Consider the following 24,935-nt stretch of genomic DNA (forward strand, 5'->3'; position numbering starts at 1 on the left):
CATGCAAATTACCTCACCTAGAGCATGTTCTTCCCTCACTCACCAGGTGATGGAGGAGCACTCATCCAAGTGAGGAACGTTTCATCAGTGGGCATGTTATGCCACTGGCCCTAATTACACCATAAAGCCACAAGGGTCTGCTGCTCCTGCCAGTAATTTGGTTGTTTTTCCTTTGGGGGCTGTGGTAATGATAAAAGATTAATATTTTTTGATTAAAAAATAAGTGACTAAAAGAAGATGGCATGTGATAATGAATTCTGCCACAGTACTGTAGAAACCAGAACCAACCTAACCAATCTCTGTCCTAAAATCTGTCCAAAATTCTACTAAAGAGATGGCTAGAGACGCAGCTTACAACATTTTTCCAAAACATCCGAAGAATTATGGAGGCGTTTGTGTTAAGCAAATATGACTCTCTCCACAAATGACTGATGCTGCAGTCAGTAACTCTGCCCCTCCCACAAACAGCTGAATCGGGCTAATAAATATATCATGCATCCAGAGTTCACTACCTTAAGTAGAGCTTAGTGTTGCTTCCAAAATCTATATTAAAATCTAAAATAAGTAAATTGAAATTCACAAAATCATTGAGCTCTTTGATTTATGAAACATTTAAATTTCAATTTTTGAAACCATTTTGTTTTGCCTTATCCAGAATCTTTGCAATTGATTTCAAGAATCCATATCAAATTTTGATAGTGAAGATTAATTTGATTCAACTGATTATTATTACAACAACATCTTTCAGACTGTTCTCCTATATCTCTAGGCTGAAGCCACTGCTTCTGGTTTTGTCTAGCTCATCTGCCTCAATAGAACCACCTTAGTCTGATGAGCTTTGTCTAAAAGTTCAGTCCAAGTCAGTTTTAAAGACATTCTGGTGAGAAGATCCTTTATACTTCTGTCTAATGTGGGCTAGAAATAGCCTATTCTTAATCCAAGCTAGCATCTTGTGCAGTTTTCTTTAAATTACAATAATTTTCTCAAACTGTACTGATCTATAACTTTGCTCATCCACAAACTCCCACACAGATACACTGAGACACATATTAAAACAAATTTTACATTTGGATCATTGTTTACATTTCATGCTAATCTTGTAATAAATATACCGTATTTTCCGGACTATAAGTCGCACTTTTTTTCATAGTTTGGCAAGGGGTGCGACTTATACTCCGCAGCGACTTATATTAGAAATAAATTGAAATAAATACATTGTTAACCCTCCTGTTATGTTCATTTGTGAGGAACAGAGATGATGTTCCTGAGTCAATTTGATGTATGAGGTATGTTAAGTGTTAAGAGTATGTTAAGTGACTCAGAGAATCAGCAAACTTTTTTTTACAGTTAGATCTTGAAGGCTAACAACATAATATTCTATTTTCCAATGATTTCATAGATTCAGAAATGCAATAAAAGTGAAAACTGTTTCTACAAATACAGGATGAAAACAGAGTATTAGTTGGCCAATGATGCTTCATGAAAGGAATAAATAAATAAGTTTGAGAAAAAATTACTGTGAAATTATTAGATAAACAGTCTGCTATGATTGTGTCATATAAGGTTGTGAAAGTTAAAATGCGACTTATAGTCCAGTGCGACTTATCTGTGTTTTTTTCTACTTTATAATGCATTTTTGGGCTGGTGCGACTTATACTCCGGTGCGACTTATAGTCCGGAAAATACGGTACTGTAAAAAGGCAGTTGTTAAAAAGTGATTAGGCTCCTTCAGACGAGACCTTATCAACTGAAGTGTTGAAATAAATCAGGAAAATGTCTCTTTTTAATCAATTTAAGGTAAGATGGAGAAATTCTCATCAGTGAGTAAATTTTCCTTCCACAAAAGAAACCTTTGATTTAAGTTTCTTAAATTTCATAGAGACACTGTAGTCAAATTTCTAATTGAGTTCGACTCCTTCAAACACTGTTTTTGTAGCCGTCGCCAAAACATTAGCTTTGTTTTGCGTCTGTTGGTTTGCTGTAGTCATGTTCTGCAGGAGGTCTCTTCTTAATCTTCATTTAAAGGCAGATTTCCTCTCCACTGCTGCGTTTGGCTTGCTCCGTACGGGGATTACATAGAAAATCCTTCATTATAATCTGTTTGTCACATACAGACTGTTTTTATAAAATTAAAAAAAACATGTTGGCCTAACTGAAATTATAAAAATTGGATTGTACCATTTTGTTTGATGTTATTTAGTTTTTGTGTAGTGCTTTGAGACCACCTCAGCTGCTTCATACATAGACTGAATTGAATTGACTTGGACAAAAGGTCAGTCAGCTTTTTTAAAGGTTTCCTTTAATGAGTATTTCAGTCACCTTTAAAAATGAAAATCAAAGATCAGAAGAGAAACTTTTGGGTTCTTTGATCCATTTTCAGCTCCTGCAGAACTATTACTCTCTCTCCAAACAGACATGGCGTGTCTCTTAACCCTCCCTGTACACTACCCAGAACATAAAACCGCTCAAGTTTAGACCAGACAAGCCCCACTATGGCTGAGGTAGAATCAGGGAGGTCAACTCTGGGTGTGTTGAGAGTTTGGGGCGTCATATCCCTTTAAACCCCCCAAAATGCTTCAGTTCATCTTTATACGTATTTATGTCCTGTAAATTGTATGTTGAATGCTTGCCTGATACTACCCTCTGTATTTACCTGGCTTGGGACAGGCACTGGTTTGTGTCTTTTTGGGGCTGCATTTGTTTGTCTTTTTTTTTTGTCTTTTCTTTATGTGAGTTTTTTTTGTGTAGGGTTTTTTCTTAATACTTATTTCTTAGAACATTTTACCCGTGGCTAAATCCAGTCTTGGATTAGACAGTTATTACAGTTTTTGATGACGATGATCAAAAATGCTTTAAACCTGGGAGGACAATTGAAAAAAAAAATCAATTTATTTGTCAAATAAAAGAAAAGTTATTACTTTTGTCTTGCTTTTATATGTAGCAATCTCTCATTGTTAAAGTCACTTGCCCTCCATGGGGCACTCCACAAGGGTGTAAGGTCATGTGAAAGCTATGAGTGAAAATTTTACATTTTTGTTCTAACTTTTAATTTATCTTGCGAAATGCCTTATAAACAACTTGAATTTCGGGAAGCAGCTAGCGTAGCTCAGAGATTGTAGATACTGAGCGCGCTCAGACTGCTTGCTGCCTTGAAGTGCTTTTAAACACAGTGTTTCAAATATTTGATGAGGTTCTGGTGATGATCTAATCTCTGTGCAAGAAAAGTTTCCATCTGATGACTGGGCTAATGTGGGGTGATGACCCCCTGATATGGAGGTTAATGCTGTGATTTATGAGAACGGACCTGAAACATTCGGCGCCATCATTTATCTCCCTGATGCTCATCTTGATGAACCATAATTCACCTCATTTTTTTGTTTTCTTCTCCTCTTTCTCCTCTGCTCCTCCTTCATGCTAATCAGAAGGAACTTCTATTCCTACCCTTACTACCCGTAAGTTACTCCTCGCTCCTATTACTCCTCCCCTGCTTGCTGTAGCCTCTAGAAGTGCTAGAATTAGAAATAAGCATCACATTCCCCAGCATTGTACACACCCCTCACTATTCCAACAATTATTCTATCAATAAATCTACATTTTCATCTCCTTTATGTTCACCTCAGTACAACTTCTCATCCATGACCCCTTCCTATTTCTTTATCTTCCTGCACTCACTCTTCCCCTCCACTGTGCTGCCCCTCCTTCTGTTTTTGCCCTCTGCTTGGCTTTCTGTCCTCCCACCTCTCCGCCTGCCTTTCCACAGCAGAAAGAAGGTGGCCATCAACAAGGCCGCCATGTCCTACCGGCAGGAGAAAAGCCGGAAGCTGAGCTCGGTGGACTGCAGCATGACGGAGCAGAGCACCCTGCAGCAGGATGAGAGGATGGCCCACTCCTTCATGGACGCCCACGGCTGCAACGCCCGAAGTAAGGCAGTCAGGAACAGATGCTCCCTCCTTGCTGACCTTCAGCAACTTCCCCTCCAGTGCACTAGCTGCTCTGAGTGGAGAAACCCTCCTGTCTGTTTAAATATTCTGCAGAACCTTTTTACCTCCAGCTGCCCTCCAGCTGGGTTTACATGAGTAAACCAGCCGAGTCCCAGTGGCCGCAGACGCTCTGCTAAAACCTCTGCCTTTGTGTTTCCAGACGAGCAGCGGAGCTCCGTCAACGAGTCCAGCAGTCTACTGGGGGGCTCACCTCAGCGTCAGTGTCGCAGGAAGAGCTCGCCGTACCACACGGGGCAGCTCCACCCCGCCGTGAGGGTGGCTGATCTCCTCCAGCACATCAACCAGATGAAGACGGCTGAGGGTTACGGCTTCAAACAGGAGTATGAGGTGAGACGGGAGGAGGATCCCAACGAGGAAAACTCATGTCTCAAACAAAAATGTTTGTTTCCTCATTTTCATCAAGCAATATTCCTTTTAATAGCTGAGTTTGACAGTTGGTGTGGAAGTCCCTCAGGGCGCCTGTGTATTTGAAGAACACAGTAGAAGGGCTTGTTTAAAGGATGACTCTCACTAAAACTCTTTTTCTGGGCAAGAAGACGAGTGCGGATTGTTTGAGACATCCCTGTATGCATTTCTGTTCTTTGCATTTCAGAAATGAGCAATTGGCGCTCGGACCTTCAGACAGTTGTCTTTGTTTTTAACTGCACCAAAGACCTGTGGAGTTTTTTTTTTGTTGTTGCAGGAAATCAGATGCACTTTTTTGATTCATTAGCCATCCCCGAGGGGGGTCCAACAAAACCCCCTTACCTAAATCAATACTCTGCTTTCTGAATCTTGGCTTCCTCTCGTCTGGAGAAATAAACAAGCGGAAGGGGATCAGTGTGCACACCGCTGTTGGACTTCATAACCCTTATTTCCCACAGGGTCGGCTTGCATGTGCCATCGATCAGATGTGTTGCATGGGCTTTTTTTTTTAGGGGAGGAGGTTGAGGGTATGCTGTCCTTCTTTCTGTTCAAACAACTCAGTGATCTCACAAGAGCGACAAGTACTGAAGGGTTGACCAAACCGCTCGGAAAAATCCTGCAGTTCCAACAACGAGCTCTGACCAGGACAGAAAAAATACACAGAATATCAAATTTCTTAATCTGCCTAATCCCTTTTTTTAAGTACCTTTCTGTCAAATTTTCCAATTTGACAGAAAGTTCAAACAGGATGTAAGTAATTTTTAAGCATGACGTCATGCTCACTCGGTCCAGTTCTCCTATACAGTCAATGGTGGGATGTAGTTTCTCTTTAGCGCTCCGCTCAGAACACGAGGAGCCGCTGCATGGACCAGTTGGAGAGCCGAGACTCTCTGAGACTAAAGCTTCATCAGAATCCTTGTTTTGAGTTTAAAAAAATATTTTTTTAAGAAGATCAAAACCCAGCAGACAGATGACAAATTTTGTTACAGTTAAGAAGAACATGTGACAAGATCTAAGGTGGATGTTAGCCCCGTTTTTAGTAGAAGACTGTTTGGGTTGTCTGGATTGTCTCTTCTCAGATGGGCCTAGTCCAAGCTGGGTCTGATCAGTATGTCTCTATTAAAACAGTTAATCTACTCAAATATGCTCTGCAGATGATTAAATTTATTTTTCTTTAGTTTGGCACCATTTGCCCAAATTTGAACCATTGTCCTCGTCTCAGTCCCCATTGGCCCATGGTGACTTCCTCCTCAGGTGACAGTGGGAATAATCATACATAAAAGCCACTTTCATGATGAGACGGACAGCGTTAGCAGGAAGAACGGCGCTAAAAGGCATTTCATTTGGATGCGTGGCGCTTTGGAGTGAATAATTCAACAAAGACAACGTCACAAACTCTGACGGAAGAGGTTAATTTGACGTGCAATTTCTCTCCCCACAGAGCTTTTTTGATGGCTGGGATGTCACAAAAAAGAAAGACAAGACCAAAGGAAGGCACGACAGTCTGCTCAGCCGTAAGTATTCATGCCAGCTGAATAACAAGAGGAAGCAGTATTGATGTTACTCCACAGCCTCTTTGTTACAGACTCTCTGCCAGCTCCAGTGCACTTAAACATTAATAGCATTGTATGGATCGCTGTAAAGTAGATGTTTTCTGTAAATTAGACAAAGCCTAATGTTTTCCCTCCCACTGGAGAGTCTGTTAATTAAAGCCACCAAGGAAAAAAAGCAAGAAGAAACACTTGTTATTATGTGATCAAAGCTCGATTTATTGAAATAGATTGTTCAACTGTAAATGTAAAGAGGCCAGTTTGGTTCAGTTTCTGGGCCTTTTTTGTGTAAATCTGCAAAGAAACCAATGTCAAAGAAGAAAAAGAATCTTCTTTTATGTTTCTTCTATTCTCTGTACCTCCTCCACCCATATGGATTAATCTCTCCTACAGATTCAATGCTTTTAAAGAAAACTGTTACCAAGTTTTCTTGGAAGCTTGGAACCAAAAGTACAAAGCTACAAAGTGTGATGTTTGTCCTAAACAGATTATCTTCTTTCCAGATGATCGGCATCGTGTGAAGCTGCACTCCCTGCTGGCCGACCCCAGCTCAGATTACGTCAACGCCAACTACATAGACGTAAGGAGGATGTCTTTGTTGTTTTCTGTTGTGTCTCTGGACTTATTGCTTTAAGAATCACATGCACCCCTTGTTAGCTGACACTTGGTAGATCTGAAAGCTTTCAGGTTAGTTTGAAAGTAGTAAGTCCAAAAACATGTGCCTGAATCGAGGCCACTGATGTTCAGACTTGGGAGTGATGTGCTACCAAAGTAATTTTGTAATAAATTTTTGGCATAAAAAGATAGAGAAGGAACAAATAAAGGTACTAGCACATAATATATATATTAAAAAAAACATCTTTAGCCACAAAATTAACCTAAAAGAGTAAGACTACAAAAAATTAACATGTTTTTTTTTATTTTCTGCATTATAAAGAACACTTAGAAGCCTTGACTTTCTTACAAAAATTAACAAAAGTGCGCCTTATATACAAATTAATTCTGGTTTTGCGTTTTGAGAGCTACACGACACTGTCAAACTGTTTGATGTTGTATTGTAAATAAGCTAACACGGCTAACATGTAGCCTTGTCGGACAGTTTTTTTTATCTGTTCCAAAAAAGGTTGGGAGAAAAGGTACCTACACACACTGTGCCTTTCGCAGCTCTATTCTGATATACGTATGAAAGACATTACAGATCTTTAATGTTCCAAAAATGCAAAACGTTAGCAGGAATTTGTAAAAAGGCCGTTGGTTCATTGTAGCAGGTGCAAAATTATTGTGCTGAACTTCGGTTAGACAGTTTGACAACACAGTCATTTAGATGAAAATCAAATAATCCTGTAACACATTAAAGTTCTGAGAAAATCTAATTGTAGGTATTCCCTTTTCACAGCAGAGACAGATCAAATCTGCATCTTTTGGCCTTCACATGTGCAGACACACCAGTGCTGTGCGAAAACTATCATTTAGAGCCATTAGTATATTCATTCTATGAAGGGTAAACTCAGAAATTCAATCTTTTCTTGGTTACATCGCCAAGTTTCCTAAGTAATTTTTAAGCTAAACAGACTCCCTGTCCATGCTCTCCCTTTGCACACCACCACAGGAGTTTTAGACTGTTTTTAAGAAACCTTCAGACTTTTTTTTTGACCACCAATGCAGCTCCTGCTCTGGGATCCAAACCTTTGCATGGGTCGGAGAGTATTCCTGTGGTTTTCCCTAAAAAATTCCCGTTAGGGTCTTCTAAAAGGGAATTTCACGTAGCAAATCCACCCTGGACCTCTGTGTCCTTAGCTGTGTCATCAGCCCCCCTCCTACACACACACACACACACACATCGCACCTCCCCAACACACATACATACACACACATCATGCCAGGACCTCTGGCTCACGTATGTACTAAAAAATGCTTTCAATTATACACAAAAGAGACTGAGGCTTGAATTAATTAAACTTCAGCTTATTTGAAAGGTTAAACATTAAAAGCCTTCTGTCCTCAAAACCCGTTCACATTCAAGTTTAGGTTCATTTTTGTTTTTTACTTTAGATGGGGGAACAGGGAGAAGCTCTGTGCCAAATCTGCAGTCCATTCTTTTGTCTGTGGTTGGCAGATGAGCTTGGGGGGAATTTAAAATCATCCCCACTCATAAGATGCAAAATCGATTCTATAAATCTTCATGGATTGATTTTTCTTTTAATCCATTTTGTAAAGTATCCATAGACAAAGAAAAGGGGGTTTTGTGTCTTTTTAATGCAATGATATTTTATTTTAGTAATGACACTTATTAATGTTATATATGAAGCTAATACATATTTAATGAAAGTGTTTGACAAAGTCACATTGGAAAAAACATGAACAATTAGTAACAAAACATTTAGGCAAGTACTTTAGAGCCCTAAAATTTACCTTCCAAGATTAAGATATTTGATTTTCTCTTCCAGATACTGAGAGAAAGTTTGCAAAGTCATGAAAAGTTTGCGTCTTTTAGTGTTATTAAACGATTATTAAAAATTCATTTCTGGGCAAATGTGAGAGCAATGTGAGGTTTTGCAGGGAAATACCATTTTTACTTAAAAGTATATTCAAAGCTGCATGGAGAGTTTTTGATTCCATGACCTGCTGACATCATTGGACTGTATGTGTAAAGTTTGGTGTCATCAGCGAATCCTGTGTTTTGACAATATAGTCTTAAAATAAAAATGCAGACTTATTTAGTTCACTACATGACTTACTCAAAAACGCACAAGCTACATCTTCTACTTAATGAGATAACTTTCAAAATCAGTCAGTCATATAGAGAGATTGCTTTTGTCCATAATCCTTTGAACTAACTAGGAAGTGCTACCATAGTAACAGTGTAAAGGAAAATGTTTACAGTTTATCAACTGAAACCCATTTGAAAGCCTTAGTCACAGCTGCCTGTTATGGGTGGAAAATGGGCAGACTTCTACAAGAAATAGCAAAGTCGTAGAATGCTTGGCAAGCCAATAGAGCGAAAATGTTCAAGAACACTTTTTAACGTTGTAACACGAGCATGCTGCGGACAGCAGGTTGTAGCAAACACTTAAACAACACGTAAGGGTATGTAAGGGTGAAGTTGGTGAGACACGGGCACATCATTCTGATTTTTCATTTCTTAAATCCCCAAAACCTGTTCACTGTAAGGGGCCTGTCAGTACTGGTAACATAATATGTGCTCATTCCTTGTGCGCTCCTTGCCTGACATAGTATAGAGTGTATGGGCATCCTTTGGCGTCCTATGGGCGCTTACATGTCACCTGCACGCCCCGTGTGAGCAGTGTGGTGTAAGGGCACCGTACCACAGCATCAGCTATACATCATGAATGCGAATCACTTACATTATCCTTTCAAATACTTCATGATACACTTACCACATGCATGACAATCATATGTTCCATTTTCATGAAGTATCTTAAAGTGGTTGCACGAGCCTCAAGGGAACTACAAGACCTGCACTCCAAGTAAAATGCTGTGTACAACTCTCCACGGGCCCTGACACCCCAAAAACCTGCAGTACTAGTACAGGTCAAACCCCTAATGGATGCATGTGGATAAGTCTTTAGGTGATTTTAAAAATTGGGGATGGGGGAGTCAGCTGTCCTAAAAGGACCAAAATGTCCAGAATCTTTCAGGAAATAAAACTCCAGAATGGACCATTGTTGTGACTGTTGGGTCTCAGGTTTCTCACCAGTGCTTTCTCCACAGGTGGTCTGTTCTTTAACCCTTTCACATCTGTCTTCTTCCTCTCTGTGACTACATTAACTCGTTCTCGTTTCCTTCCTGTTTCCTTCATTTCTCTCTACTTTTCCACCCCCTTTTTTTGGCATCTCTTAGATTCGGATAAACAGGGAAGTAAGTACCTTGCTTCTCTTCTTTTCCCACCTACTCTCTCTCCTAAAGCTGCCCCTTTTGGTGTTCTGGCCAGCCGCCCCATCCCCTTCCTGCTGATCTCCCTGTGCTTTCTCTTTGAGCTGCTGAGTCCTTTTCTTTTTTATCCATCACATTTTTCATCCGTGGTCAACCGCTCACATGGAATTCCAGTTTGAGATCAGGCTTCTGGTATGTTTTAGAGGCAGCAAGCTGAGGCTTGGTGGAAGCTCAGGCCCTACATGGAATAAGAGGGCAAATGTAGGCTGAGACTTTGAAGTTTGTGGAAAATGCTTTCACATGAAAGGACATTGTGCCACAGTCTTAGAGGCCATATTTTCAAGCATCTCAGAAAAAAAGGGAACCAAGACCAGAACTGAGGAGATAATGTAACACCACAAAGATCTTCCAAGAAAGCATCATGTTACAGTTTGTAATTCAGCTTTTTCTTCTAATTGATTTAATGTAAAAAACTGACTGAATAAGATCTTCCTGCCCAGGAACAAACTAGTTTATTGGCTTGTTCCCTGCATAATATAAGAGCTTTTTCATTTTTTGCCCAGAAAAGTGAAGCAGTGAATAAGAAAAAACCCCTGTGGTGGTGGTGCCACCCCAAGTTTCAGCATGTTTGTACTCTAAACTTAACAATAAAACAGAAAAAAACGCCAAAATAAGAAGAACTACAAACTAAAGTGTTATATTTTGAGAAATTAATTAATAAAAATCTGGAACTCGTGCAAGTGTTTAGTCACTTTCAGATTCAAACTTTGTCTTTAGTAAAGACAGTAGGACGCAATAAGAAAATCTAAGGTCCTTTGGAATGCTGATTAATGCCCGCCTGCTCCTTCATCTGGTGCTTTTACACACGGCCCTTTGAGGAAAAAAAGCAAAGACTTAAGAGGACATAACCACCTGACCAAAACAAACTAGAAAAGGTGTCTCATCCCGCTAGTTCTCTAACTATCAAACCTGGAGCTCTAACACCACATCATCCCAACAAACATTTTCAAAGTTTTTCATGATTCCCACTTCTTCAGGTTCGCACTGTGGTCTGTTTTTCTTCTTTTTCTTTTGCCCTTAAAATTTATTTTGGTCTGTAGGTAATTTATCTGCGTTCACATTGAACTGCACCAGGGTTTATTTGCAAGTTCTCCAGAGGACCAACATTCTCTTGATTGGTTTTAGAGATCTATTACACTTGACAAACTAAGAGGACAAAAACAGCTTTGGATCCGACAGAAGAAACCTGAATCAGGCCAGGACCAACCTGGATCTTATCAAAACCAATGATGTGATTTAAACTCTCATCTAAACTTTTAATTAGTGATTTTCCTAAAAAAACAAACAAACTGTAATGTAAATCCTAAATAACATAAGTTTGTAAGGAGCTAATGACCTTTTCAGGATCTGCTGGATTGAGTGATTGATCTGTAAAAAATGCTGAGCCGTATGATAGTTTACGTCATTGACCCAACCTGCAAGGCCAGATAGGGTTCTTTGGTCAGACTTCCGTATTTAAAACTTTTTTCTTGGGTTCTATGTACAATGTCACTTGTTAATATGGCTACGTGTATGTTAAAAGTTAAACCAGTTGATCTCTGACTCAGATTTGGTAGTGATGTCTGAATGACAAGAGTTGCACCGCTTTGGCATTATGCACTTATTCCAACTGTAGGTGGCGGAAATGCGCTAGCAAACAGTAGACAAAAAACAAGAAGAAGCGCCCCCCCCCCCCCCCCCCCCCCCCCCCCCGGTCGTCCAATTCATGAACATGTGTTTAACCCACAAACAAGAATGCAAGGTGTGAAAGTAGCATTACAGGAACGTGTCATCAGCATAATGGGGATATTGAGAGGATGGCCACAGAAAAGCAAGCGAAACATGAAACTTGATTTGAGCTAAAATAAACTCAACAGTGACTGCAATTATTCAATTGAAAAAGCTTTGAAAACGAAACCCGACATGAGGGGTAGGAGAAGAAGGCTATCTCCCATATTAGGTGTTTCTCTGAAATACTCCAGAGTGAAGTTTCTGCAGAGAGCATTGCATTTCAGAACTGTAATGATTCTAACTACAAACCCAAAGTTGAGGTTAAAAGCCTGACCTCCAACAATCTACACGGTGCCTTCTACAGTTAAACAGAAACACCTTCAGAATCAGTGTCAAACACTAAAGCTGTTTTTGCCTGAGAAACAAAATGGCACAGATGGACAATTACATTTAAAGATTAATTTATAATTGATGAGGCAATTATGTGCTTTCTACTTTAATGCAGTAATGTTGCAATTGAAAGAATATGTGTTCATAAAGTTAAAAAAGCTCCTCTTGCATTATTGTATATCATCCAACATATTTCTTTGTCTTAAAGGACAAAGCCCAAACACAGAAGTGGACTTACCTGCATGGCTCCATCTCATCCATCTGTTAACCAAACCTGGTTTTCTACGATTAGAGGAGACACTAATGTAATTTTCCTCTTTTTAATTTTTTTTTATCTTTTACGCTCAGGGATCCAAAAAACAAAAAACCATTCCACTTGGACTCTATGACTTATTTTTAGGCAGAGTATTTTGACTCATATTATCAGCAGATTTCTTTTTTTTTATACATGTTGTGTTTAATATCAAGTAACTTTTAGATCAAGAAACTGTATTTGCTGTAAAAGTACCTCCTAGCATTGATTTCAGTTGATTTGATATAAAGTAAAGGAAAAAATAAATGAAGATGTTAGAAAGGATGCCATCTTCTTGACAGTGTATATACTCATAAGCATAATTAGACATTTTTGTAGTAATCCACACAGTTTGACTTGTTGTTTGGGAAGTGTGGAAAAAACTTCAAGAGAAACTCAATTGAAAGGAATATATTTTTATGAGTAAAACAAAACAAAGAATGTTTGGAGTGAGAACATTTATGTTGATCAAATCTGTCTTTTCATTCTCCGGTTCTGCTGAGGATCAGTCCGCCCCGGTGTGATGGAGCAAAGCTGCTCCTCGCTGTCCCTCAGCACTCTCATCCATGTCAACACACATTTTTCCAAAAGTACCAAAGTGAATCTGAGATGCTTGGAGAATATGAGCTGATTTCCTTGCATATGTGAAGGTTAGCTTAACCTTGTCAGCTGGCTGGTGGTAGAAGCAAACAAATTTCCCAAAACACCAACTTGTTTGGCTTTTGACGGAGCCCACAAGCTCTGTGTGTCTCATATGACTGTGCATGCTTCAGTTTTCTTTCCTTTCAAATCCACATCGCTTGATGTTTTTCTGCTTGCCTGCTTTTGGAAAATACGGTTGTCACGGTGACAGGAAGGAGAGCGTTGGCAGCCGAGGCTCGTTGGAACGAGGGTCGCCGCACTTTTTCACAGCGATGCCCATCCGACTCTACCCCATCTCTGCGGCATGACAGTTATGGAATGTAATTTGTGTTGCTGCCCCACTGAGTTGTGCGTGTGTGTCTAATGCAGAGGCGTGCGTGGTGTGTGTGTGTGTGTGTGTCTGTGTGCAGCATCTGCACAAATGTTGACTGCATACAGCAGCTGCAAAAGCAATGAGTGATGAGAGGGGAGTTCTAGCCGGGGGTTGTAGGGATCTATCCTGATATGCTGTTTGGCATTCAGCTCACGGCTGTTCCTGGTGGAGGGCCAGGACGCTGCCAATAGGCTTCCAGGCCCTGCACACTGTATCATAACAGCAGTAATGCCAGTCAGAGCAGAGGGGAGTAGCCTGATCAGTCAGTGTCACTCAGGTAGAATTACTCCCAAAGCTGAAGATCCTTCACAAACGTCAGTCCACCTTTGAGCGGCCGCCCTGGCTGCATGCAAAACTGCATCTTTGAGAGGCAGCTCTCCCCCTGCATGTAATGACCGGCTCACAGACAGCCACAGTTAACGGCAGTTCCCTTTGCAATAAAATTCCAGTTTCTGGCTGCAGCCTGACGGCCTTTTCCGGCCAGACGTCCTCATGTTTCAGAAAAGTTATGGACATACACTCATGCGCAACAGATATACATTGAGTTTAAAATTTATTAAAACTGTGAAAAACAGAAAATAAAGTTAATTGCCATTAAAGTCCATGATGCAACAGTTAGCAGTAGACAGAATAAACAGCAATAACTAAAATAAAAAAGTATTGACCAGAAATACCTTCAGCTGTAAAGCACGGAGGTGGGTGGGTGATGATTTGTCTGAAATCAGGTCATAGCTTGAATAACGAAGCAATTGAATCGGTCAGTTCAAAAGGGGCCCAAGTCCAAAAGGTTTGTTTTTCCAGGGAAATTATTTTAATTGCATAGCTTAAAGGGAAGCCACACCAAATGATTAATACTTCACCCAGATTTAGCACCAGTTCATCGCTAACAGATGATATAATATGAAGCACCTCACTTTTATAATTTCAGAGGACTAGCAAACTAAAGTCTCTGGACTCGGGCACTTCTTGAATTAAACAGGGGCGCTGCCATATTGGATAACTAGTGCTGCCATCTATCGGATAAAGCTAAACCCATGCAAGAGAGGCCCGAGTCCAGAAATTTTGCACTTAATGCATTTTAAATGTCAAGCATATTCAATACATTACAACGGACTTGGAACTTTTTTGCACATAATGAGATAACTTTTCCCTTGAAGACCATAGAAAATATGATATCTCTATTTAAAAATAATTGTTGACTTGGGCTCCTTTTGAACTAACCGATTCAATTTCTGACATTACAAATACAAAAATATTGTGAATTTTGTATTAAAATAAAATCATTGATACCTGATATGATTGCACGCTATATGCACATTCTTGAACACATGTTTACCCCATGGTGTACACACTGGATAAGCAGGGAGGGGGTTCTTCTTCTTTTTCTTTTTCTCTTGTTTATTAGCACTTAACCACCACCCCCCAGTTGGAAGTGGCTTGGTGCAAAATGTCGAATCTGTGCAAAACTTCCTAAATGGGCACAAAACGGTTTGTTGCTAGCGTCCTAGCTTCAAAGTTGAAAAGTGAAAACAGGTCAATTTTGACCCGAACGCAATATCAGGGTTAAGTCAAATAAAAAAAAAAAAAAAAGTAATAAAGATAAAATATATGCTTGCATTAAATATTTTAACCCTTATATTGTGTTTGGGTCAAAGTTGATCAATCTTCTCACTTATATATAATGATATAAGGATTAAGTTGAAAAAAAAATAGAGACCCCCCTTGCAAAGGCCCAGCACCAAGTCTGTTTTACTTTTGTGTTTGGTAGCCTTGGTTCAGCTCTCTACCTCCCATCAGAGAAGAAAACCCCAAGAAAACAACGTCAACCTTGTAGAATTACCCTGAGGGGCTTTTCTTGATTGGATTTAAAGGTGGCACCGATTCGGTAAACCATTTCAGCAAAACTTAGTGCTCATTGACAATATGACAACCCCATTCAAGTCACTGCTGGTTTCCAAAATGCTGAATAGAAGGACAACACTCTCTGCTTCCATTTTTTTTTAATCAAACCCTCATTGGCAAATTTAAAAAATGTATGTAGGTGTTCATCTAAGTGTTGTTTCCTTCATGTAAAAATCACAGAAAAATATGAAGTGGACTGATTACCCGGATTCTTCTGGGTGACATCAATGGTTATATGAACATGAAGCCTGGCGTGCAACAGCTATATTAACTCTAAGAGGTTTTCTGAGTGCACCCATGGGTCCACCCACCTGCCTATGAAAAAAGACACCCCCCTAATTATACACTAATTTAAGAAAAAAAAAACATTCGAAAACAGATGATTTTATGTAACACCCCTCCCACGCAGTTTTAATGAACAGAAAACGAAGGAACAAACACTAAAAGTGTAATTTAAAAACAGCCTGTAAATTCATTTATGTTTGGTATAAAGTTTGACGTTTTAACGTGGGAGTCATGAAGAGTTCCTACATTCTAAACCAACCTCTGATAGTCTTTGGAGTATCATTTGGTACCTCTAGGTTTGCTTATGCAGGAATAGAATGTGAAGTTTTATGTGGTAAAATCCCAAACCATCAGATGATATTGCAGATCCTACCTTTTGCACATGAACAAAGTCTGTGAGATTCAGGCAAAAAACAGAACTGCAACCATCAAGTCTCATTTCATGCCTCCTCTCACTGTCCTTGCAAACTCATGGTTTGTCATTTCTCCTTTACGCAGGGTTACCAGCGGTCGAACCACTTCATTGCCACTCAAGGTGAGTCTTCACTTCCACAGCTGTGGTTTTCAGACATGCTTTATCTCCAGCCCAGCTGGGTCTGTAAAGATGTTGAGTTATGAGTGTGGGAACACCAAGGTGTGGGGGGGGGGTTCAGTTGCTTCACACCCATATGGATTTCCCCAAATCTTTTTGCCTGCGACTGCGACAAACACTCCCAGAACAGTCTGCTGTAACCGTCGGAGGCCGTGAGGTTGTCTGTGTGTAGTTCTGCTGTTGCGTCTTTCCACTCTGCCATCTGAATGTCTGTGTGGTACACAGTAAGGGCCGTATTCCCCAAGCAGCCCCCGCAGAGAATGTTGAGCTGTAATCTCACCAGGCTCTGATCAACTGAACTCAGTCAACCTGTTATAGTTAGTTTTCTTCCATTTTTCTTCAGTTTTTCCTAAAGAATCCTCAAACAGTCATCTGTCTGATTCTGCTTTGTCTGGATCCAGGACCCATTTACTGAGAGGAAAGGGTGCCCAACTGCAGCTTTACATCCCAGTAATCCCTATAAAACCTAAGCTTTAGCTCCAGAGTTGATGTTCTTTGATAACTCTTCAACTGTTTGCGCCAGCTGTGTCAAACTCCTGGCCTCGAGGGCCGGCCCCCTGCTAGTTTCCCAGAAATCCTGCCTTATCTGATGCTGATTACCTGGATCAGGTGTGTTTAGCTGAAAAGGAGTTTCAATGGCAGATTGTTGGACACTGGCCCTCGGGTCTGGATTCTGACACTCCTGGTTTAAGCCATTAACGTATTTCCAATGGATTCTGAAGCGGAGAAAAGCAGCATTGCACTAATGTGCAACACTTTACGTTAGTAACCGTTAGTTACAATAGTTCAAATAGTGTTATTGTCAGGTTTTGAATAAGCTGGACCCAAATGCAGACAGGAAACAGATTTATTGAGAAGAGGAGTGAGTCTTTGAGAGAGTTAACTGGCAGAAGATCCAGAAGACGAGGCTGAAAAGTGGTGGGTTTGGCTCGTGTTTGAGCTGCTTGGTTTGGTTTGCTTTGGTTCGGCTTGGCTTGGCTTGACTTGGTGTAGTGCAGCTTAGCTTGGCTGGACCTTGCTTGGTTCGGGGCTGCTTGGCTCAGCTTGGTTGGGTCTTGAGCTGCTTGGCGTGGCGTGGCGTGGCGTGGCGTGGCGTGGCGTGGCTTAGTCTTGAGCTGCTCAACTTGGCTTTGCTTAGCTCTTGCTTCAACCAGCGGGGATCAGTGGTCTTTTCCATAGAGGAGAACAGACGAACCGACGATGGCCGGAGGAAGAGAAGGACTTATAAAGGCCGACTAATCAGATGTAGAACAGGTGCGGGAACCAGCGGCAGGTGTGCGGGGACGGCCTCGACACCTGACAGTACCCCCTCCACAAGGGACGCCACCCGGCGTCCGAAACCGGTCAGGGTGCAGACGGCGAAAGTCCCGCACCAAGGCATCATCCAAAATGAACGAACGGGGCACCCAACACCGCTCCTCAGGGCCATAGCCCTCCCAGTCAACCAAATACTGGAAACCACGGCCCCGGCGGCGAACATCCAGGAGGCGACGGACAGAAAAGGCAGGATGGTCATCCACAAGCCGGGCGGGCGGAGGGGGCTCGGCCGGAGGGCACAGCGGACTGGACGCCACAGGCTTAAGACGGGAGACGTGGAAGACAGGGTGGACTCTCATGGAACGGGGAAGACGAAGCTTGACGGAAGCAGGATTAATAACCGAGTCAATCACAAAAGGGCCAACGTAACGGGGCGACAGCTTCCTTGATTCAGTGAGCAGGGGCAAATCCTTAGTAGAAAGCCAAACCTTTTGGCCAACGGAATAGGCTGGGGCTGTGGTACGAGAACGGTCTGCAGCAGTCTTAGTGCGTTGAGAAGCACGGAGTAAAGACCGTCTGGTAGCAGTCCAGACCTTACGACACCGGCGGATATGGGCTGCAACAGATGGAACCGCCAAATCCTGCTCCTCAGATGGGAAGAGGGGAGGCTGATATCCCAAGGAGGCCTCAAATGGAGAACGGCCTGTGGCGGAAGAAACCAGAGAATTATGTGAATACTCCACCCAGACGAGAAAATCAGACCAAGTCGTGGGATTCTGAGAGCAAACACAACGAAGAGCGGACTCCAAGTCCTGGTTAGTGCGTTCTGTCTGACCATTGGTTTGTGGATGGAAGCCAGAAGATAAACTAGCTGTAGCCCCTAAAGCTTGACAGAAACATCTCCACACCTGGGAGGTGAATTGGGGCCCTCGGTCAGAGACGATGTCAGATGGGATGCCGTGGAGACGAAACACATGGTGAGAGAGAGCACTGGCCGTCTCAGCAGCGGTGGGGAGTTTAGACATGGCAACAAAGTGTGCTGCTTTGGAAAAGCGGTCGACGATGGTGAGTATGACCGTGTTTCCTTTAGAAGCGGGGAGACCAGTTACAAAGTCGACAGCGATGTGAGACCAAGGCCGAGAGGGAATAGGTAGGGGCTGGAGAAGACCAGCGGGTGCTCGATGCGTGGACTTGTTGGTGGCACAAACTGTACAGGCGGCCACAAAAGCCCTAGTGTCCGCAGCCATGGTGGGCCACCAGAAACGGCGTTGAATCTGGGAGAGGGTGCGGTGAAAGCCTGGGTGACAAGAGAAACGAGACGCATGAATCCAAGTCAACACCTGGGGCCGAACTGCTGCAGGGATGTATTGGCGGTTGGGCGGTCCGCCTCCCGGGTCGGGGTCAGAGACCAGAGCATCTCGAATGGCCGCTTCGATTTCCCAAGTGAGACTGGCCACCACACATGAGGAAGGAAGAATGGAATCTGCCGGGAAGTCAGGGTCGTTGGAGGTATGTAAACGAGAGAGGGCGTCAGGCTTCTGATTACGTGATCCAGGACGGAAAGAAACGGTAAAGTTAAATCGACTGAAAAACAAGGCCCAACGAGCCTGACGTGGATTGAGTCTTTTAGCAGCACTGAGATATTCTAAGTTTTTGTGGTCTGTCCACACCAGAAATGGATGTTCAGCCCCCTCCAACCAGTGCCGCCACTCCTCCAAGGCCAATTTAATGGCCAACAGCTCCCGATTTCCCACATCATAATTCCGTTCAGAGGCTGAAAGCTTACGGGAGAAAAAGGCACAAGGGTGGAGTTTTCCATCATCGGTCCGTTGAGAGAGAACAGCTCCCACCCCAGTATCGGAAGCGTCGACCTCGACCACAAACTGCCGGGTGGGATCAGCGTGAGCTAAAACAGGAGCAGTGGTAAACAAGTCCTTGAGATGGTTAAAGGCATCCTCTGCCTCCTGGTTCCACCGGAATGAGGTCTTACTTGATGTCAAACTGGTCAGAGGATTAGCGATGCAGCTATAGTTGCGCACAAAGCGCCGGTAAAAGTTGGCAAAACCAAGAAAGCGTTGCAGATCTTTGCGGGAAGTCGGTCGGGGCCAGTCTCTTATTGCAGCGACTTTGGTTGGGTCCATATTCATACTCCCCTTCTCGATGATGAAGCCCAGGAAGGACACTCTGGGGACGTGAAACTCACATTTCTCTGCTTTTACGAAAAGTTTGTTTTCGAGAAGTCTGTGAAGGACTAGGCGTACATGCCGACAGTGTGACTCAAGAGAAGGGGAATAAATGAGAATGTCGTCCAAGTAGACGAATACAAATCGGTTCAGGAAGTCTCTTAAGATGTCATTAACGAGAGCCTGGAACACCGCTGGAGCATTAGTCAAGCCAAAGGGCATGACCAGGTACTCAAAATGACCCAAGGGGGTGTTAAATGCCGTCTTCCACTCGTCCCCTTCCCGTACCCGCACCAGATGATAAGCATTCCGGAGGTCCAACTTACTGAATACCGCAGCACCCTGGAGGTATTCAAATGCAGAGTTTAATAAAGGTAGAGGGTATTTGTTTTTGACAGTGATTTTATTGAGTTGCCGGTAATCAATACAAGGGCGGAGAGTCTTGTCCTTCTTTTCAACAAAGAAAAAACCTGCAGCCAGTGGAGAGGAAGATGGTCGGATTATGCCAGCTGCCAGGGATTCTTTGATGTACAACTCCATGGCCTGGAGCTCCGGTTTCGAGAGGCTATAGAGGTGGGATTTCGGCAAAGTGGCACCTGGGATAAGCTCAATAGGGCAATCATACGGTCTATGGGGAGGAAGAGCTGAAGCCTTCTGTTTACTAAAGACCGCTGAAAGGTCATGGTAGATGGAGGGGACGCCAGACAGATCTGGGGAGTCAAGAGAGGGCGAAGACCTGGGCTGATCAGGGTAAGCAGAGCGAAGGCAAGTGGCGTGACAATAGGGGCTCCAACTCATGATGTTGTTAGACTGCCAATCAATGTGTGGGTTGTGGAGACAAAGCCAAGGGCGTCCCAATATTATTTGACTGGAAGTAGCCTGAAAGACATAAAACTGCAGGGTTTCGACATGGTTGCCAGAAACAAATAGGAGAACAGGAGCCGTTTGGTGTTGGATGACTGCAAGGGGTTGCCCATTAGCAGCACTAACCCTCAAAGGAGGGTCCAAAGGGATGAGTTTTAATCCCCCCTCGAGGGCCAGGCCCTCATTGAGAAAATTTCCCTCAGCCCCCGAGTCAATGAGAGCAGACACCGAACGAGACCATGAACCAGACGACAGGGAGACCATAAATTCAGTCTTGGGTGGGGTGTGATTTAGAAACCCTGCGCCCTTCAGTGTCCCCATATTCACTGAAGGGCTCTGTCTTTTGGTTTCACAGGACAGACAGCCACCTGATGGGCATTGCTGCCACAATAGAAACATTCACCTCGTGTCCATCGTTCCTGCCTTTCCTTTGGCGTTAAACGTGTCCTCCCCAACTGCATTGGCTCTTCAGTGGATGCAGATGAAACCGCGGGCTGATACGTCGAAAAACTCGAGGAGGGCGTTTCCTGGCGTGACGTAGTTCTCGGAAAGGACGGCTGGGACTTGTAGTTCCGGGTAGGGCGGCGCTCTCGAAGGCGGTTGTCGATTCTGATAGAAAGAGAAATGAGAGCTTCCAGGGAGACAGGTTTGTCATAATGCAACAGTTCATCTTTTATGGCGTCATTCAACCCGTTGAAAAATACTTCCTGAAGTGCTCTACAGTCCCATCCCGCTTCCGTGGCCAAAATGCGGAAGTCCACAGAGTAATCAGCCACGGACCGTTTGTCTTGACGTAAAGCCAGCAGCTTCCGGGACACATCGTGATGTTTCTCTGGTGTCTCGAATATTAGTTTAAACTGGCTCATGAAGTCCTGGAAAGATAACACAGCTGAGCTCTGGTTCGCTAAAAATGCTTCGGCCCACTCCAGAGCACGGCCACGTAACAGCCCGGTCACGTAGGCGATCTTGGCTTCATCAGATGAGTACATGCTGGATTGCTGTGAAAACACCATGGTGCACTGGAGGAGGAAACCTCTGCAATGGTCGGAGGTTCCAGAAAAAGGATCCGGATTAGGAATTCTGGCTTCCTGGACCTGGGATGGAAGACTTGGAGGAGCCGGAGGCGGCGGAGCAGCGGAGGCAGGTGAGCGTGATGAATCAGCAATAGTCTGGAGCAGAGTCTGGAGCTGGGTTAACTGTTGTGTGATGGCCTGTTGATTTTCTGAAAGGCTGTGGAGCATATGCTCATGTCGATCCATGGTGGTGGCGTGGGATGACAGAGTCTGATTCACAGGGTCCGTGCCTGCTGGGTCCATGATGGTCGGTTCGTTCTGTCAGGTTTTGAATAAGCTGGACCCAAATGCAGACAGGAAACAGATTTATTGAGAAGAGGAGTGAGTCTTTGAGAGAGTTAACTGGCAGAAGATCCAGAAGACGAGGCTGAAAAGTGGTGGGTTTGGCTCGTGTTTGAGCTGCTTGGTTTGGTTTGCTTTGGTTCGGCTTGGCTTGGCTTGACTTGGTGTAGTGCAGCTTAGCTTGGCTGGACCTTGCTTGGTTCGGGGCTGCTTGGCTCAGCTTGGTTGGGTCTTGAGCTGCTTGGCGTGGCGTGGCGTGGCGTGGCGTGGCGTGGCGTGGCTTAGTCTTGAGCTGCTCAACTTGGCTTTGCTTAGCTCTTGCTTCAACCAGCGGGGATCAGTGGTCTTTTCCATAGAGGAGAACAGACGAACCGACGATGGCCGGAGGAAGAGAAGGACTTATAAAGGCCGACTAATCAGATGTAGAACAGGTGCGGGAACCAGCGGCAGGTGTGCGGGGACGGCCTCGACACCTGACAGTTATTTGCTGTCGCCAGCGACAGCTCGGGTGTGAAAGGGTTGAACTGTAGCATTTTAAATAAGGTGTTACGGTTTATTCACCAACAATTCGATTTATATTGTTATTTGTGATTGACGATCCGATTCATAGTGGATATTGATCCATTTTCAACGATCCGATTCACTGATCTAAAATTGAACCAGTAAATCTTTAGCCAAAACTTCAACCAGTGTGACTCAGAGATAAATATCTGGTACTGAACAGTGCAGGGGACGTTTTCCAGATTCCTTTGTATTTCTTGCAACATAATCAAGCATAAATGAAATGTCTACAAACAAACAAATAAAGAAGAATTAATCTCAAATCCATTCAGATTTTAGTTTCCTAAAGTTCAGCCCACTGTTGTTTTCCCACATGAAAATAATACACAGAAAACATGATTAGAACATCATACCACACTGTCTGGTCACATCTTTGCAAAATTCAAAGGGTTTACACACATTTGACTGTGATGATGGTATTTTCCAGTGTTGATTAATCAATTTGTTTGACTCTAAAATGATTTTTTTAAACATATCGGTCGATTTGATTCTGCCTCAGACAGAGTGATCTGGTTGGATACATTGATTTATTGATTAATCAATTTGTCACACCCCTAGTCGTAACAGGATTTGTGTCCCTCTAAAAACCAGTCTTTAAAAACAAATGGATACGATTTTTCTGCGCTTTTTCAGACGCTCACAGAGCTTATAATGTGTGTCCATTATTCATTCCCTCCTCCTTCATACTTGGTGATGGTCAGCTACCGATGGAGCCACAGCTGCCCTGGGGCAGACTGACAGGTCTGTCAGGACGCTCTTAAGGCCCGTCTGACCATCAGCGGGACATTCATACGCATTCACACACCAGTGGAGTAATGCAAGGATCGAGCCGCTGACATCTTTGATCATTGGCTGACCTGCTCAACCACCTGAGACACTGCCCCAAATCAAGTACTGCAGCCTAAATAATCATTAACTTCATCAACCTTAAACGTTGAAACAATTTCGATAAAAGTTTGTGTCACAGCAATTGTTTATGTCAGTTGTTAAAGCTAGAACCAAACTAGGATCACTTCAGACTATTCTGCTAGGCATTTCATTACATCTGAAGTTAAACTAACGTTGCCAAAAAAAAAAAAAAAAAAAAAAGCAATGGCACACCTCCTGAAGGGCAAAAGCTGCAGTTAACAATACTTCACCTCAGCCCTGACTGCAATGTTCCTGAAAGCTTTGTTTATGTTTGATAGCTGGCATGAGCACTTAGCTCTGTCCTCTTTTTCTTCCTCTTTACGTTCCAGATTACAGAATTGTTCCTCCTGATTAAAAACACTAAAAACTGTGGAATTTTTTGTACTTTTATCATTGTTTGATTTCTGCCAATATTGTTTCTACCAATTAGTGAGTTTGTAGAGCTAATATATATTTTATGAAGGAAAGTTCATTAAAAATATCCTGTCTGATTTACAGTACAGACCAAAAGTTTGGTCACACATTCCCATTCATTTTGGTCTGAACTGTACTTTAAATTACTTTCTAAAAGTGCATCATACTTTGCTTTTATTTCAATGTGACTGTAAAAGACACATAAATCTTCAAAAGGAGATACGAAAAATGGCAGGTCTGAGTAAAATCCTGTTTGGAGTTCATAATCAGCTCTTGGAGACTCCAGTGGAAAAACCCTGCCTATTTCCCAGGCCAATGACTTTATGTCATCTTTGTTTTGAGTCTATTTGAAGATGTAAATAAATAAGTAACTAAATAAGTAACTTCACAGATGCCAGGCAGGATGCATTTTCTTGCTTGGCTATAACTCCTGTAGACATCTTAACCAGTGGAGCTGATGCACGCCATGCTGCATGAGATAAACAAGCATGCTCAGCATGTTCAGGTAAATCAGGAAGTGATTTTGAACAAAGCCTCCAACCCTCCACTTCCAAGCTTTTCCTTTGCAATGTCAACCTAAACAGGAAGGAGTTGTTCAGGGAGGTTTAGCAGCACTTTTATCACCCTGACAGGTTTTGTAACCGGGAAAGAAGAATTTGACAGATTCCCGTCGGTCTGCAGAAGGAAAGAACAGTGATGCATTCTGCTCAGGGATGTTATTAAAGCTGTCTGTCCGGCAGAGATAAGCGTGCACACTATTTCAACGCACAGGTGTTTCCATCACATCTCTCCCCTTTTTTTTCCCTCTCTGCTTACTGTCTTCTTTTCTTTATTTTCTTGGAGCGTTTCATGGCATTTCCTTCAATTTCTCCTCGGGTGAACCTCCCCTCAGTTGCCAGAGTTTATGGTACAGGCCTTATCTGAGTGCTTTAATATTGGATTTAAGTTTAGATGGTGTTAGACTGTGTTTACTAGAAACAGAGAGCTACAGATTGCTGCTGATTGATTCATCGGTTTGATTTTAAAGTGGAATCACAGTCTCATCAGCGGACAGATTTTGCTCTGCAAACACAGCAGACGACGCCCAGCTGGGACCTCACATGGATTTACTTTAGAGCAGGGGTCGGGAACCTATGGCTCGCGAGCCATATATGGCTCTTTTGATGGTCACATGTGGCTCGCAGACAAATCTTTAATTATAGTTTTTTTTCTTCATTAGACCAGTCCTTCTCGGGCGCTGGGCGATGCCAGAGGCGCGCAGTAGTAGCAGTGCTTAGAGAGAGAAATCTGTGCCAG

The 24,935-nt window shown here is 42.8% G+C and overlaps 1 protein-coding gene across 6 annotated transcripts in view; it reads left to right on the top strand.

The window, feature by feature from the left end:
* Nucleotides 1-24,935, top strand: part of LOC101162459 (receptor-type tyrosine-protein phosphatase U) — a 202,605-nt gene that overhangs the window by 156,703 nt on the left and 20,967 nt on the right. For 2 of the 6 annotated variants that reach the window (XM_020707229.2, XM_020707225.2), the window contains exons 15-21: nt 3,423-3,452; nt 3,761-3,921; nt 4,141-4,328; nt 5,848-5,920; nt 6,460-6,536; nt 9,818-9,835; nt 16,003-16,039. In XM_020707229.2, coding sequence (XP_020562888.1) covers nt 3,423-3,452; nt 3,761-3,921; nt 4,141-4,328; nt 5,848-5,920; nt 6,460-6,536; nt 9,818-9,835; nt 16,003-16,039 — 584 coding nt within the window. The remainder of the gene's footprint in view (nt 1-3,422; nt 3,453-3,760; nt 3,922-4,140; nt 4,329-5,847; nt 5,921-6,459; nt 6,537-9,817; nt 9,836-16,002; nt 16,040-24,935) is intronic. The other 4 variants (XM_020707226.2, XM_011481072.3, XM_020707227.2 and 1 more) reach the window with 4 other exon arrangements.

This window comes from Oryzias latipes, chromosome 11, assembly GCF_002234675.1.
Source record: "Oryzias latipes chromosome 11, ASM223467v1".
Classification (NCBI taxonomy): Eukaryota; Metazoa; Chordata; class Actinopteri; order Beloniformes; family Adrianichthyidae; genus Oryzias; species Oryzias latipes.